This window comes from Moschus berezovskii, chromosome 20 (assembly GCF_049115385.1).
Source record: "Moschus berezovskii isolate FMDL1 chromosome 20, NW_MosBer_1.0, whole genome shotgun sequence".
NCBI classification, from domain to species: Eukaryota; Metazoa; Chordata; class Mammalia; order Artiodactyla; family Moschidae; genus Moschus; species Moschus berezovskii.
In genome coordinates this window covers 25,544,015-25,559,449 of record NC_142479.1, presented here as the reverse complement: position 1 = coordinate 25,559,449, position 15,435 = coordinate 25,544,015, and the positions used below count along the sequence as shown (strand labels likewise).

Genomic DNA, 15,435 nt, shown 5'->3' with positions numbered 1-15,435 from the left:
CACTGGTGGAGCTTGATAGAGGTTGTTTGCTCTCCCTTACCTTCCCTCCCCGGCCCCCCACTGGAGATCGCCCACCACGTAAATCATGGCGAGAGTCAACTGAGACGCAGTACTTGCTGGCCCTGGCTTTCTGTTACGGGACCCAGAAGTTGTGGTACTTAGTCTCTGTTTTATCTTTGATGTCTGCACATCCAGATTTATATTTATTGCTTTTGTATCAGAGCTGCCTAATGGGAGCCTGGAATAATCTCTCCCTCAGGAACTTAACGCCTCTTATTTTGCTCTCACTCTAGGTTCTTATTGCTTCCCATTTGCCATCGTATGAGCTTCGCCACAACCAAGTCGAGTCTATCTTCCTATCAGCCATTGACATGTACGGACATCAGTTTTGCATCGAGAACCTGCAGGTATACATACATTACAGCCCTTTTCTACCGCTCTGCACTGTTGTCCCGTTTATTCCCAAGCATAATTTAATTAAGTGATCAGTTCAGTCAATTATGATTTTCTGTGTAAAAAAGTTTCATCCCTTGACTTTATAAGATGATTTGTACTTTTTTTCCCCCCCATAAAAATGCTGTTAGAATTGTGGCTTGGCTTAAAAGTTGCATAGCCTGGCCTTGATGGAAGTGTCCTGTTGAGGTCTTCACCTCTTGTGCTTTCATCTAGAAAGTGTTCTAGGACACAATGAAGCGGTAGTATTGGTTGATTTCTGATATTTGAATCAGATGTATAAATAAATTAAACAGGGAAAAGCTACTTAAATAATCATGCAATTTTATTTTAATGCTTACGGTTAAGCTTCGTGTAGAGCCAATTTTATAAAAGAATATTGGCTAATTTTACTGCTAATTCAAAGAATCTTGACTTGTTTTTTAAATATCATTTTGTTAGGAATGACTTTGTATTTTTCTACTTGGAACTAATAATAATATTATCATACTTAGCCACGGGAATCTTCTGGGTTTCTCTCAGATTTCCTTCTGGGGAAACTAAGGAACTGGGGACAGAGTGGGGGAAGGATAGTTTTGTTTATTTGGTTCATAGCTGAAATAGAGAGTTCAAATCTGTGGTTTACCATAGTGGAGTACTGAGACACTATATTAAACGTTAAGTTCGGCTATATGTCAGAAAGGATAATAATAGCCATAAACATTCAATAGCATATAATTAATGCACTGTTAATGCAGGTCTAAGAATTTTACATATGCTGTCTAACACTCACGACAGCCCTTGAGGCTAGGTATTATTATTTTCCCCATTTTGTATCTGAGGAAGCCAAGGCAGAGAGAAGGTAAGTTCATGCAAAGAGAAGATAAGTTTACAAGTTTGCAGACAAAATGCTTAAAGTTTCACTAATGCTTCTAATGCTAAATATTGTCCATTCGAATTGTTCTCTTATGGATGTAATGGTTGAAGCTTGTCTTTGTACCTTCCAGAAACTCATCTTGTCTGAAACGTCGATTTTTGATGTCCTGCCAAACTTCTTCTATCACAGCAACCAGGTCGTGAGGATGGCAGCTCTGGAGGTGGGTTCTTTTAGTAACATGACGTCACCTTTTTCTCAGCTTCTGGCCGACTCCTTTTGCCTGCTTGGCTATTGTTATCAGTCCTTCTTCTTTGGCCTTAATGTTGGTTCTCAAGAGTAGAGACTTTTCCTCTGAAACAAATGCTGGACTTTGGTCTTGCTCTTATTCAAGTGTGCCAACTCAACTAATCCACCAGTTTCTGGGTTCCAGTCATAGATACCAGCACTTTTCAATTCTTTACAAGTACTTGAATCCTTCCATTTCATAGTGATGAGGATGCCCTGTAACACAGTAAGTGAAAAAATATGTGGCTGATCAGAACAGTACCATTTTGTGATTTGGGCCAAGTAAAATGGATTCTAGTCATATTCTGAATTGTCAAGCAGTTCTTATGAACTTATGAACTATTTCAGCATGAGAAGGAAAGTTTAATGAACTGTGCTTTAGGTGCTTTACTTTATTTTTCTCATTTAATCCTCCAAATACTTCATGAAGTAGAAGAAAGTAAGACTGAGAGGTCAAGTGGCTTGTCTGTATTCACATGGATAATAAGTGGAAGAGTTTGCATTTGAACCCAACTCATTCTGACTCATGGACTTTGCTATGTCCACTGTAGCATACTGTCTCATTAAGCACAAAAATTGCAGGCCCCAAATACTGCTGTAAAGTTTGCCAAGTAGATGTTTTTTGGAGGTGAGGAAAAGGAGTGTCTCAGATGATTTTTACGTGATGTGACACCACTACAGTCTTCTGTGTGCTTTGGGTTACTTTTTGTGTTCTGTGGGGAGACTGTCATGAATCCTACTCAGTAAATACCAAAATTGGAGAACATCTAAGCGTTCTACAGCACTTTTATGCTGTTTAATGCAAAGTCTCCTTGCATACCTCACATGCTGATAGGATTCCACATTCCGTCATGTGTGCACGGCAGATTGGCCGTGAAGTTCATGAGGCTGGACTGACAGGTTTTCCTGAGTAACAGCCTGTTGCAGTTTCTTTGAGTCACGTTAGTGTATTTGAGATATTATATGTCAAATTATGCCTTCAGATTTTGCCTAGGATTTGGGCGATATGAACAATGTGAAATTGATTTGGGCCAGTGGGAAAACAGACGAAAGATACAAGATAGTGAATGAGTGAGACTGTACTTCAGTTGTTTCTGTTTTGTATCTTCACGCCTCAGGTGGCCCAGAGTCAGCACCTCTCATTTTTCTCCCTGTTTGCTTTCGTCTTCTTTTTACAAAAAAATTATTTATTTGGCTGCATCGGGTCTTCATTGTGGCACGTGGGATCTTCGTTGTAGTGCATAGGCTCCTCTCTAGGTGCAGCATGCGGGCTCCGGAGGACGTGGACTCAGCAGTTGTGGCACATGGGGTTAGTTGCCCTGGGGGCATGTGGGATCTTCCTGGACCAGGGATCGAACCCGTTTCCCCTGCATTAGAAAGTGGATTCTTAATCTCTAGACCATCAGGGAAGTCCCTGATTTTATCTTCTGTTGAAATCATCATGTGTAATGCATTAATATCATGGTTCTATATGCTCTTCTGCTAATGATCAAAGTTTCTCTCGAGTTTAGGTTAGTGTAAAGGGCTTTCAGGACACCTAGAGGTGTCCAGCAGAGGCAGGCTGGTTCCCTTTCCATTTATAGTCATGGGTATAGTTGTAAGACTCCAGCCGTATTAATTAAAGCAAGGTATGTATGTATGTGTTCGGCAATGGGACTTCTGTCAGCAGAAACCTCCCACTTCTGCACCATATGTCTCTTTTCAGGACTGTCTTTTCCCTGGGCTAACCACCTCTAAGTTTCTGTTTTTCAAGTGTATTTATTGAGGATTATTTTTTAACCAGGTGTATGTTCGAAGGGCTTATATCGCCTATGAACTTAACAGTGTACAACACCGGCAGCTGAAGGACAACACCTGCGTGGTGGAATTCCAGTTCATGCTGCCCACATCGCATCCAAACAGGTGAGCTTGAGCTGGTGCATGCACCTGAGCCAACCAGAGCTATATCCGGGGAGTTTGGGGGTGGGGGAGGGGTAATGTGTGTGACCGTTCTCTATGGTTATTTTTTTAGCTAGAAATGTAGAGCAGACAATGAATACATTTAAACCATGAGAGAAGAGCCTCTTGGCAGCTATTTCTTTTATTTTACTTTTTGATCTTTGACCTGGAGAGAGAAAGTATGGTCTAATTGAGATACAACGTTAAGATGATTCCATTCATTTATATTTGTGTTCTGTCACAGAGGAGGCATAGTTCTTTCTTTTTTTTTAAGTTAGAAAGAATTTACTGGCATTTTACTTGCTGGAGTTTTGCCAGAAAATCACATTTGTAGCAGTTTAAGTCAATAGGATGTAAAAATATTTTGGGTGGAATGCCTTTTTTCCCTTTATGTTTGCTGTGGGTTGAACCTGAACCAGTTTCATGATCTCTCCAAAAACCCATATGTAGATTTAGCAGTTGAAATTCAGTTTTTAAAAATCACACTTCAGAAAGCAAACTTAAATTCAAGTAAATTACTCATATAAGCCATGTTAATTCCATTAATTTTACTTTCTTACGCCCTTAAAAAAATGTACATATGGAAATTTGTTTCCAGTTACAACAATAATACCAAAATATTGCTTTGGCTATAAGATGAAAATACTTCATCTAATAATCTCATTTCTTTTTCAAGTATTCCCAGGCAGTAAAAAACCTAGGAATTTCATCCCCACCTCTAGTCATCTCCCTTCCGTATTTTCATTCTCCTCAGTAATACCACAGGAAATATAAATAACCACAGCCAATCTTAAGCTGCACCCCCTCCATTTCTTCTTTATGGCCTTTGGTTCTTCACTCTGTATTACAAAGTACCGTGTCTTTGGGGATCCTTAGTTACAGACAACAGAAATGGTTCTGTTCTGAATTGCCACTTCACCCAAAGCAATAGCAACTCTTCCTAGAGACAAAGAGGTGTGCGCGGAGACTTGCGGCCACTGAATGCCAGTGTTGATCCAGCAGAGGTCAGCAGCCGAGCAGCAGCGTCTTCAGAAAAAAGTACTTGTCTTCTTTGTCTCAGAAGGTCCTTTCACTCCTCTCCCTCGAAAATACCTTATGGCTGGCAGAGAAAAGCATATATCCTTGATTTAGCAAGCATCTCTCGGTACATTTTCGCCTCCATGGATTTCAGAATCTCATTTTCCAGAAACGAATGGCTGTCCTTCAGCGAGCGGGCAAGGTACTCATGGCACACATGGGCTCAGCGCTCGGGCTTCTTTCTCCTCCTGCATTCCTTGAATAATTGTAGAGAGCTACACGCTATACTTCCCACCCTTTGTAATTCTCAGGACATTCGCTTTTTCTTCCTGCTTTGGGCAGTGATTTGTAGTCGGGCTGCAGCGCTGCTTCTGATCTCCTTCCCTCCTCATTGCGCCCCTTGTCTTTCTGAATTGCTCTCCCTGTCCTACTTTCTTTATTTGAGGATCTGTGTCCAGTTTGGTGAGGGAAAGTCGGTTGGAAAATGGAGAGGAATGCCTCTGAACTGTTAAGAAATCTTATTCACCTTTCCTTCTCAGGGGTGTAACTCTGATATAATTATTCTTGATATGGTTTCAAGACTTGTATACCTGTCCCTCCCAACATCCAAGGGGTACACATTCTTCTGGAGACCTGAACAGAATCTCGCTGTAGTCTTGCTGTCTTTCTAAAGTCTTCCTTGGTTGTGTGTATACAGAATTATAAACTTAAACAACAGAAGCAGTATTGTAACTGCTTCAATGAAGACTTAAAAAAATAGAAGGAAAGATAAAATAATCTTTGTGAAAACCGGAGAGAATGCCCAAATTGTTTTAATGCTGTTTTAGATCTAAAGTCCTTTTATTAGTTTAGTAATATAGAATTTACTATTGTTCAGTGGCTGAGTCGTGTCTGACTCTTTTGTGACCCCATGGACTGTAGCCCACCAGGCGCCTCTGTCTGTGGGATTTCCCAGGCAAGAACATTGCCTTGGGTGGGTGGCCATTTCCTTCTCCAGGGCATATTCCCATCCCAGGGATTGAACCTGTGTCTCCTGCGTTGCCAGATGAGATTCTTTACCACTGAGCCACCAGGGAAGCCCATAAAATGAATTATCAGCTTTTAATTACAGAAAACTGTATTCAATTTTAAGAATATAGTTTATTCACTTTTTATAAATTTGCTTGAATTTAGTTTTGTAAGATCTTACATTTTCTTACAAATGTTTCTGTTAACAATTTGCAGTTATGACTTTATCCTGACATCAGTTGGTATACTGCAGTTCAGTTCTGACATTTACCACCTGGTATTAGATGCCACACATTAAGGGCTCAGGTCTTCACAAAACTGCCCCTACTTCAGAATGTGGCCACAAATGAGTTTCCCTGGCTGCCCACAGTTCTGACCAACTGGCTATAAATTTGGGGGTACCCATGACCCCTTCGAGTTCAGTAATTCACTAGAACAACTTACAGAACTCAGCAAAGTACTATATGTATAATCACAGTTTTATTATAAAAGATACAGATCCGGACCAACTCAATGAAGAGATACACAGAGTGAGGTCTGGGTGGGTCCTAAACAGAGTTTCCCCCTTCTTTCCCTGTACAATCCAGGTACCTAGTCCTCCCAGCATATCAATCTGTTCACCAACCAAGAAGTTCCATTGAACTTCAGGGTTCAGTGTTTCTATCAGGATTTCATTACGATCGCACCATTGATTGACTCATTGGCTACTTGATTAAACTCACCCTCCAGCTCCTGTCCCCTTCCCAGAGGTCCAGCTGACCCTCTAATCACATGGTTGGTTTTTCTAGTGAGCAGACCCTGTCCTGAGTTATCTCTTCTCTTAACATAAACTCAGGTGTGATCCAAGGAGCTCATGAATAATGAAGGTGCTTCTGTTACTTGAGAAATTCCAAGGATGTAGAGCCTGTCCCCCAGGAACCGGGGGCAAAGGCCAAGTTCTTTATTATTTCATAGACCTACCATCCTTATGGAAGAATTCTAGAGTATCTTAGTTTTAGCTATTTTTGAGCCAAGTTCCAGCTTTTTTTCCTAACCTCAAGACTTTTGTTGTTTTCTATTCTTGTTGTCCATAGCAGGCAATAAGCATTATTGTTTCTAATTCTACAGAAGTCAACTACAGGAGACTGTCTACCAGTGTTCATTCCACTCTCAGTTCAGTAAAACTCAAGGACACGATTATGTCCACTAACCTCTAGATTAGTGATTCTCAGAATTAGCCAAGTATTTTAAAAAATAAACTTACTGGGTTCCTGGCTGTCAAGATTCTGATTCATTTCAAACCAGAGTCCAGGGGATCACCTTTTGAAAACGCTTCTCTGATAATTCTATTAATTCTGTTGAACATCTGCTGTTGAGAATCAGTACTACTAGACTTTCCCTGGTGGCTCAGCTGGTAAAGAATCCGCCTATGATGAGGGAGACCTGAGTTCGATCCCTGGGTTGGGAAGACCCTCTGGAGAAGGAAACGGCTACCCACTCCAGTATTCTGGCCTGGAGAATTCCATGGACTGTATAGTCCATGGGGTTGCAAAGAGTCGGACATGACTGAGCAACTTTGACTTTCACTTTCACCACTAGACCAGCACTGTCCAATAGAAATATATTGGACATATATTGAAAGCCATGTATATATAATTTTAAATTTTCTATTGGGCATATCTAATAAGAAACAGATAAAATAATTACTTTTCTTTTTTTTTTTTGCTGCACCGCACTGCATGGCTTGTGGGATCTTAGTTCCCCGACCAGGGATTGAACCTGGTCCCTTGGCAGTGAGAGAGTGGAGTTCTAACCACTGGACTGCCAGGAAATGCTCAGATAAAATTACTTTAACACTTTATTTAACCCATTGTATCCAAAGTTTCATTTTAATATGTAATAAAAAGTTATTAACCAGATATTTTCCATTCTTCTTACTAACTCTTTGGAATTTAGAGTGTATTCTTTGCTTCCAGCATGTCTCAATACAGACTAGCCATATTTCCAGCACTTCCTAGCTACATAGTCAAGTCAACTGATCAAGAATTTATGAGGACAGTTGCACTGAGTGCTCTGTTTTATGTTAGTGGTAGTGCCCCTAGAAGAATTTTTTTTTTTTTACAAACTTTTATGTTGCTTATTTTGTAAATGGTTACAGGAACCATTCACTTCTAACACTGTAGATATACTACAGTATTTTACACATGCTTTAAAAATTATTCATTGAGAACATAGAACAGGCATATGAATATACACATTTTACATATCTAATGCTAAATGACTCCCCTGGTAGCTCAGATGGTAAATTGTCTACAATGCGGGAGACCTGGGTTCGATCCCTGGGTCAGGAAAATTCCCTGGAGAAGGAAATGGCAACCCACTCCAGTACTCTTAACAAACTAAAAATTCTTGGGGAAAAAGTTACATACCTTCTTAACCAGTTTTTTGCATTTTTTTTCCTGATACTCGGTTTTCCGATTCCTAGCCAGGCATGCCTTCGAAGTAGACCAAACCTATCCAGCAAGTCCTTGGGAGTATCTTTTTACGCTGTATTTTCAAAGCAAGACTGCAGTCCCTTGTTGTGTACGGGGTCATTTTGTGGAATTCCATTCCTGTAGTTTGTTTTTGACGAGTGCTGTAGCCCCTGTGGCTTGGGATGAAGCATGGCTCTCTGTCTGCAGACTGACAACAGCAGGGTATTTTTTCAGGAAAATGCCCTAGAGGCCACTTGGATTGAAGACCATGTCCCATTTGTACATGTTTTGATTTTTTAGAGAAGTAGGCAAAACACAGGCAGCTGCAATGGCAGATAAGTGGAGCAGCCTCTGAGAAGAGAGAAGACACCCCCTCTTTGTTTTGTTTTAGCTCACGCAGGCAGTTAGCACGTGGCGGACATGTTTGGTGCCTATTTGCTTAAATTTATTGAGGTACTTTGTATTGCTTGACGTTTTTTCATACTTACGTTTTTAAAAAATTTTATTGTGGGAAGAACATTTAATATGAGATCTACCCTCTTAAATTTTTAAGTATATAGTATATTATTGACTTTAGGTACAGTGTCGCACAGCATAACTCTCTGGCTTATTCGTTTTGCTGGACTGAAACTTATTTGACGTTTAATTACTCTGTATTTCAGTATAATTTGACTGTGTTGTTTTTTTTTCTTCTAATATACCTCTCAGTGTTAGGAAAGGCATCAGGTGACTAAACAGTCATTTAAAAGAAATATCATTTCTTATTTCTGTGACCTTTCTTATCATCCTTCTTGCTAGGTAGGCTTCAGCTAAGGTGTATTATCTTCTTCTTGATCTTCCATGCAAGAGTTCCAATTTTTTTTGGGTGGCGGAGGGAACTGTGGTTGGAACTTATTTAGCATCCTCAGGCCTTACTCACCAGAGTATCCAGATATTATCCAGTTTCCCTTTAGTGAGAGAAACTTCTGGCCTAGATATACTCTATTCTTGTCAAATTCCCTTGTTAAATTCCTGACTTAAGCATAGTAGGAAACCAGTGTATGTGGAACACCTATATATATATGAGAAATGTGTGTGTTTTCTTCCCACTTTATCTTCTTAGCAAGTAAGGACTATGTCCTATTGTACGTGAATTTTTTTTTTGAGGGGAGGAGATTTTGGATCTTTTTTTTTTTTAAGGTAACTTTTAGCCAATTAGCCATAGTCCCTCAGAGAGAAATGAGTGGGTTTCTTTTAGTCATTTTCTTGGTGCAGGCGTAGTCATGATAGCTGATCCACACTGAGAGAACATTTTATTATCACGCAGACTTTTAGGACTTAGTTCTTTTGTCTAAGATTTCATCAGGCCAGCTCTTCATTGAGTTCAGCCAGTATTTTGCATGGATTAATCCTAGAACTCAAACTGCTATCATTCAGTATTCCCTTTTCTCTGTCTTTTTCCAGGGAGGCCCAGAGTTTAGACTCATAGGTGTGTGTGTGTGTGTATTTTTTCTTATTCTGAATCTATAGTGTTATCGTTCTCTTGTGCTGGTGATAGAAAAGCTTGTTACACTAAAGCCTCATCCTAAATGCATTTTTGACGATTCATCGAATCGTTTGACATTCACAATTTTACTTAGCTTTGGACGTATTAAGCAACTCAGAATAATCTGGAAACAAATAGGCTCTTTAGGCAGCCTGTGTATTTCATCTTCTAAAATATAACTGTATTTATGCAAACATATGTAAAGTATATTATCCCATAAACTCTATAGCTGTGCATGTGGCTGTGCATATTATGACAATCTGGGAGTATGAAATTTAAAACTCCAAATGATTTTCATAAGTAATACCTATTAGTGAACACAGTTCGTTTTTTAAAACTTTTCATCTGTGATTCAGATAAGAAGCATCACAGTTGAATCAGAAGATGGAAGTACAATTTGTTGTATATTTCTGTACATATATAATGGGTGAGGACCGATTCCTTAGACGAAAATTCATGTTTTAAGTTAACTTGAGTTGCACTGCACTTTCTCTGCTATTTGCTCCTTGTGAACTTGGCCCCCTATGATAGAATGTTTTCATTCAAACACTTTGCACTTCTCTTGTCTCACATCCAGAAGAGATTGGCTGTGTTCTCCCCTGATAGCACATTTTGGTCACGACTGGATTTAGGCTCTTGACACCTTCAGTTTCACTGTAGGTGGGTGGCCTCTGGACCTTCTTTTCATGAAGGAGATTGTGAGGAAGTTTAGAAATCAGAAGCCCCTACCATGGGACTCATCAGTGACTCATTGCCATTCTTGAGAATCCTGGTAATCTTTGACACCCAGAGATTAGAACCCTTCTTTGGCTTGTACAGAGACACTCAGAAGTCGTCCAATTTGTAGCATTTTTTGGCAGTGGGAGCGCTTGGTCGTAGTTGGCAGGCCAGAATGAGCTATAAATAAATAAAACCCCTACAGCTCTTGCTTCCTTCATTCAAGGGAGTCTGCTGATAAGATGCAAGCATCTGGCAGAAGGGAAGATTCTCAGCAGGTTTAAGTGCTTACCATCGTGCTTTCTGGTATCTGTGGCTCAGCTTCTGGTCTCTGCTGTGTTATTTTGGCACTCTAGACTTGTCAGATTGGAGAGTCTAGTTTAAAACTCTCAATATATCATTAAGGTAGCCCAAGATCCTTCTTGTCAAGGAGGACTAACTGATTCCAAGGGGAAGGAAAAGCGGAATCCTGGGCACCTGTAAATCCCTGTAGTTTTGTGCTGTGGATTTGTAGCTAATTATGCAGCAGGCAATAGTAACGTGTTGTAGCTCTGTTGGCAGACTCGTTTCAGAAAGAGCAGAACCTTCCAACAGAGCAAAGAAGGGGCTGCAGATGAATGAAGCAGTGATCATTTTACTGTAAACAAAAGCTCTGCCATGGAATTGGGGCATCTGAACAGGAAGGAGGTGGTCAGGGAGACACCAACAGAAATACATGGTTCAGCTGTGTTTACAGCTCTTGATTCAGACTCTTCTGCAGAAACATAGTCACACAAGGAGACCACCACTGGTCACAGCCAGTCAAATTACTCTTTCTCCTAAGGTACTGCTGTTAGCAACCATTAGTAGGTTATTCAGCCAACCTCTTCTGATTCTGCTTTGCTGCCTGATTTCAAAAGATTTTCCTTATCCTGGCTCTGAGTCACAGCTTGATATAACCACTGCTTGTTTGCATGCATCCCCATCATTTTCCTATAGGGTCTCCTTTTTTTTCCCCTACAAGTTAGAAGGCAGAAGAATCGGGAACATTTTTATATGATAAAAGATTTATGTAGGGCCAGCTCTAATTCAGCAAAATGAAATTCAGCTGGAAGGGATGGTAAAAGGCTCCGAGAACTTGTGACTGCCAGAGAAGTCAGTGTTCCTTAAATAAAGAGGATTCAGCCAGCCAGCAGCAACTCTGACTTTGCATTCATATTGAAGCAGGCTCTCCAGCCATCCTAGGCAGGCAGATCAATAAAATCAGACGTGTCTTAATGCTGAGGACCTCAGCATTCAAAGGATTTCTCTTGTCCTCCTTTAAATTTAGTCTATATCGGTGTGGAATGCTAGCCTCTGGGGCTGAGGTGAGAAAATGCCAGGTCTGGATTCTGGTTTATGATACTTTATTTAGCAGTGTCCTTGGAAAATATCCCCTTTGATTTCTCAGTTACCGCATCTGTAAAATGGAGCTAATCTCCTGGAAGGAAAATGATTCTAATATTTTTCAAAACATAGTGAATGAAGATTCATCGTCTTAAGTTCTCTGAAGACCTAAACAGCAAATATCTTACAAATGAATTTATACTCTTTTTTTTTTTAGTATTTGAGAATGCAATTGATTGCCCTATCAGAGATTGAGCAATTTCTTTATTTTTGCGTGATGAGTATGCAGTGAAATGTGGCAGATTTTATTTTCAGCTATATAAATGGAATATTTGACTCATATACGATCTTCATGTTGGTTGTTGATTTCTGTGCAGACCACTGATCGAGCTTTCTGGTATATCACAATAGTGTGCAGTGTGCCACATCGGTCATTTTCTTAAATTGATCAAATAGCCCCTAAATAGAGTAACAAAATATATAAATGATTATTATGGACACGGCTAAGTATTTACTTTGTAGCAGAGAGTTTAACCTTCCCTGCTTATCTCTCCAACAGCCCCACAGATTCTTATTCTACCAAAGGGGATAAACTGACTCTAAACTTACCTCCTACATGATCGATTTGAGGCCAGTCCTTTAAAGACTGGAGATGTTGGGAGTTTTGTTCTTACCCCATACTGCGTAGATGGTGCCCGATTCTATAACACAGCAGCAGGGGGCTCCCTGTGCGAGCTAGCGGATTGCTGATAGAGAAGGGCTGTCTTTTTGTTGGTGGCATTCTTTTCAATTCAGGCCCTTTTCTGCTGAAAACTGGCCCCTCATCCTGGGAAGGACTTCCTAAGTGATTCGAGTAGAGCCACAGAAGCAGTGAGACAATTTTATTAGTGTAAGAAATTGGTTAACAGTTGAGAGAGATTACCCTGGTTTCTGAATCCCCGAACTCTGGATGCGAAGGAGCCTGAGATGCTTTGTTTGTACGGTCCTTCTCTCTGAACTGAAGTTTATTGTTTAGAGCCTGTGCAGGTGACCTTTTTCTTGAGAATCCTTTATATCTTAAAAGGAAGACTTTCCTATATTCTCATTAGCATTTACTATTAGTTTTCTGCTTCTGCTGTAGAACCCACGAGTGCTTGTTGTTTGCTGATGAGGACCAAGTGCATGATAACGAAGGACCTCTTGTAAAATGAAACCCATTCCCCCAAAGAGAGACTGAAAGAATCCAAAGAGCAAAGGTGCAGGTTTTTGCACTCAGAGGTTGCTCTTGCTGCCTCAGGAATCCGCTCTGTGATACAGGTTTGATGCAAAGAGCATCGCTCCTCACAAATCATGCAAGGTATACAGTTTGTGTGCAGTGATATGTCACCGCTCTTTATTTATATGGCCAGCTCAGTCTATTCTGCTCCTTTCACTGCCGTGGAAAGTGCATCATTTTACTCCCTCTCTCCTCCTTCCCACATATCATCAGCACCACCCACTCTGTTCTGCCCATTAAGTCCCCTGTGTGCCAGAAAACCCCAACAATGATTAAATGCTGATAAAAGAGTGTTAGAAGGTTAAGATATCAACCAATCAACCCCCTTACAGGACTCCTAGATTGTGGGTGGTGAGTGTAACTTTTCCCTTTTACCATTGAAAATAAGGGCTTTTATTTGGGGTTTTTTTGGTTAGTTAGTTTGTTTCAGTTGAGGAAATGACTGATGTCAAATTAATGGGGGAGAAAAGCATTGGTGGTAAAGACCAAAGAGAATGCAAGAGACTTGCTTCACAGTTTCCATTCTTATCCTAGTGTTCCTCTCATGATTCAGAAGCATTCTCCATCAGGAAATTCTAGGGCTAGCCAAATTTAGGTAAGATTGTTTTCATGGAAGGCCCAGAGATTTTAAATGTTTAAATGTCATGATTGCCCTAAATTAATTTTGTTTAAAAAATATTAATTAATTTTTAACAGTTTATACTAGTCTAATCAGGGAATCTTTAATCATCACCTTCCTGCATAATTTTAGCTTTAAGCTCCTATAGCACAGAATACCTGTCTTTCCTGCACTACCCCCAACCCCACCCCCCCCACTCTACAGGAGTGGGGTGAAAGAGAACTAGAAAAGGTACTTGGGAACCCAGATTCCTGGTGTCTTTTCTTTAGAGGAGAGTTATTAGGTTCCTCACGCATCCTAGAAGATCAGTTCACGTGGGAAAGGCTATGGCGTCAACTTCTCTGAACCTCCTTAAGGCATTTTTAGTAAAACAGGAACAAGTAAGATACTCTCAGAATCTTGTCAAGAATTATACCTCATGTTGAATCTTAAGATAATATACCATATTGCTGCTAAGTCACTTCAGTCGTGTCCGACTCTGTGTGACCCCATAGACGGAAGCCCACTGGGCTCCCCCTTCCCTGGGATTCTCCAGGCAAGAACACTGGAGTGGGTTGCCATTTCCTTCTCCAATGTGTGAAAGTGAAAAGTGAAAGTGAAGTCACTCAGTCGTGTCCGACCCTTAGTGACCCCATGGACTGCAGCCTACCAGGCTCCTCCATCCATGGGATTTTCTAGGCAAGAGTACTGGAGTGGCTTGCCATTGCCTTCTGCTAATATACCATATTATACAACTTCAATTAATTTTCATGAGCCTGTCTTTTATCTTTACTCTGAGTTATTTTTTTGGTAATAGAGCTATAAAAAAAAAAGTGGTAAATACACTTTGACCCTTTCCATCAACAGCTGCTGTGGTAAGGTAGGTCAGCCTCTTTGGAGGCACCCAGCGGGTGGAAGCGTAATGAGCACTTAATTATGTCTGCTGAAGGCCAGAGCCGCCAAGCTGGCCTCCTCACGACGGGTCTGTATCTGCTCTGACAGTTCTTTTATTGTGGCTTTCCCTAACCTATCGGTAACTAACTGTGGTTGTTTAATTACAGAGGGAACATCCCCACGCTAAACAGGTACCGTATATTTAGTTTTTTTCCAATTAATAGCATCTTTTTTTGTAACTTAGTGAAACCAGGAGAAAAAAATAACACTTCACTTGACAAGCTAATGTTATCTTTCTGCTTGGAGGTCCTGAGCTCCCCTCTGGACATACTAAACTATACTTTCTGTTTGGAAAACATGTCTTCAGCTTTTCTCCAGCCGCTCAAAAAAAGCAACACTCAAAAAGTATGGAACAGCTCCTCTCTAGGGGAATGAACCACCTGTCCGATGTTCAGCTTTGCTGTAAACATCTTCTTTTGCTAAGTTCTCTGTCTAGTTTGGGGCTTTCAGAGGAGAAACCCTTATGGTCACTCCCATCCTGGCAAACCGTTCCTCAGTTTTTCAATTTTTTAGTGTCTCTAATTTGCGTCTCCTTTTTGGGGAACGCACAGGCAGGAATAGCTGATCTCATGTTTTATCAATTTGTTAGCTGTTTTTCTAAAGTGTTAACGATGCTATGCAAGTCAAGTTTTATCTCAGACCTGTAATGAGTTTAACACTGGAAGAGTGTATCTAAAGTTTTGATGTGTGTAGCCCTGTGAAGACATTTCCAGACTGATATAACACAGAGTGGTACTTTTAATATGTTGAGTTCCTTCTGCTCCTGAACCCAGCAAGGCAACACAATGCAAGTTTGAGAGGATAGTAATTCTGATTGGAATCCACCAAGTGCTAAAGTTGGTGTTGAGCTCTTTGTAGATGACCAACTGTACACTGCAATATGTATACACTTATGTTTATTTTGTGCCTCTCCCTTTAAATATTAAGTAATCAAAACTGGTTATAGCTTTTACAGCCTCCAGTTTGGACGGGCAGAGGAAAGGGAGTGCTTCTGTTTGGTCCTCTTGTCCG

General features: G+C 40.5%; 1 protein-coding gene across 7 annotated transcripts in view; it reads left to right on the top strand.

Annotated features, from left to right (window-relative positions):
- ACACA (acetyl-CoA carboxylase alpha) overlaps positions 1-15,435 on the top strand; it is a 240,643-nt gene that overhangs the window by 108,932 nt on the left and 116,276 nt on the right. For 6 of the 7 annotated variants that reach the window (XM_055400493.2, XM_055400510.2, XM_055400527.2 and 3 more), the window contains 4 exons: positions 294-407; positions 1,440-1,529; positions 3,378-3,496; positions 14,532-14,555. In XM_055400493.2, the coding sequence (XP_055256468.1) occupies positions 294-407; positions 1,440-1,529; positions 3,378-3,496; positions 14,532-14,555 (347 nt within the window). The remainder of the gene's footprint in view (positions 1-293; positions 408-1,439; positions 1,530-3,377; positions 3,497-14,531; positions 14,556-15,435) is intronic. The other variant, XM_088828656.1, reaches the window with a different exon arrangement.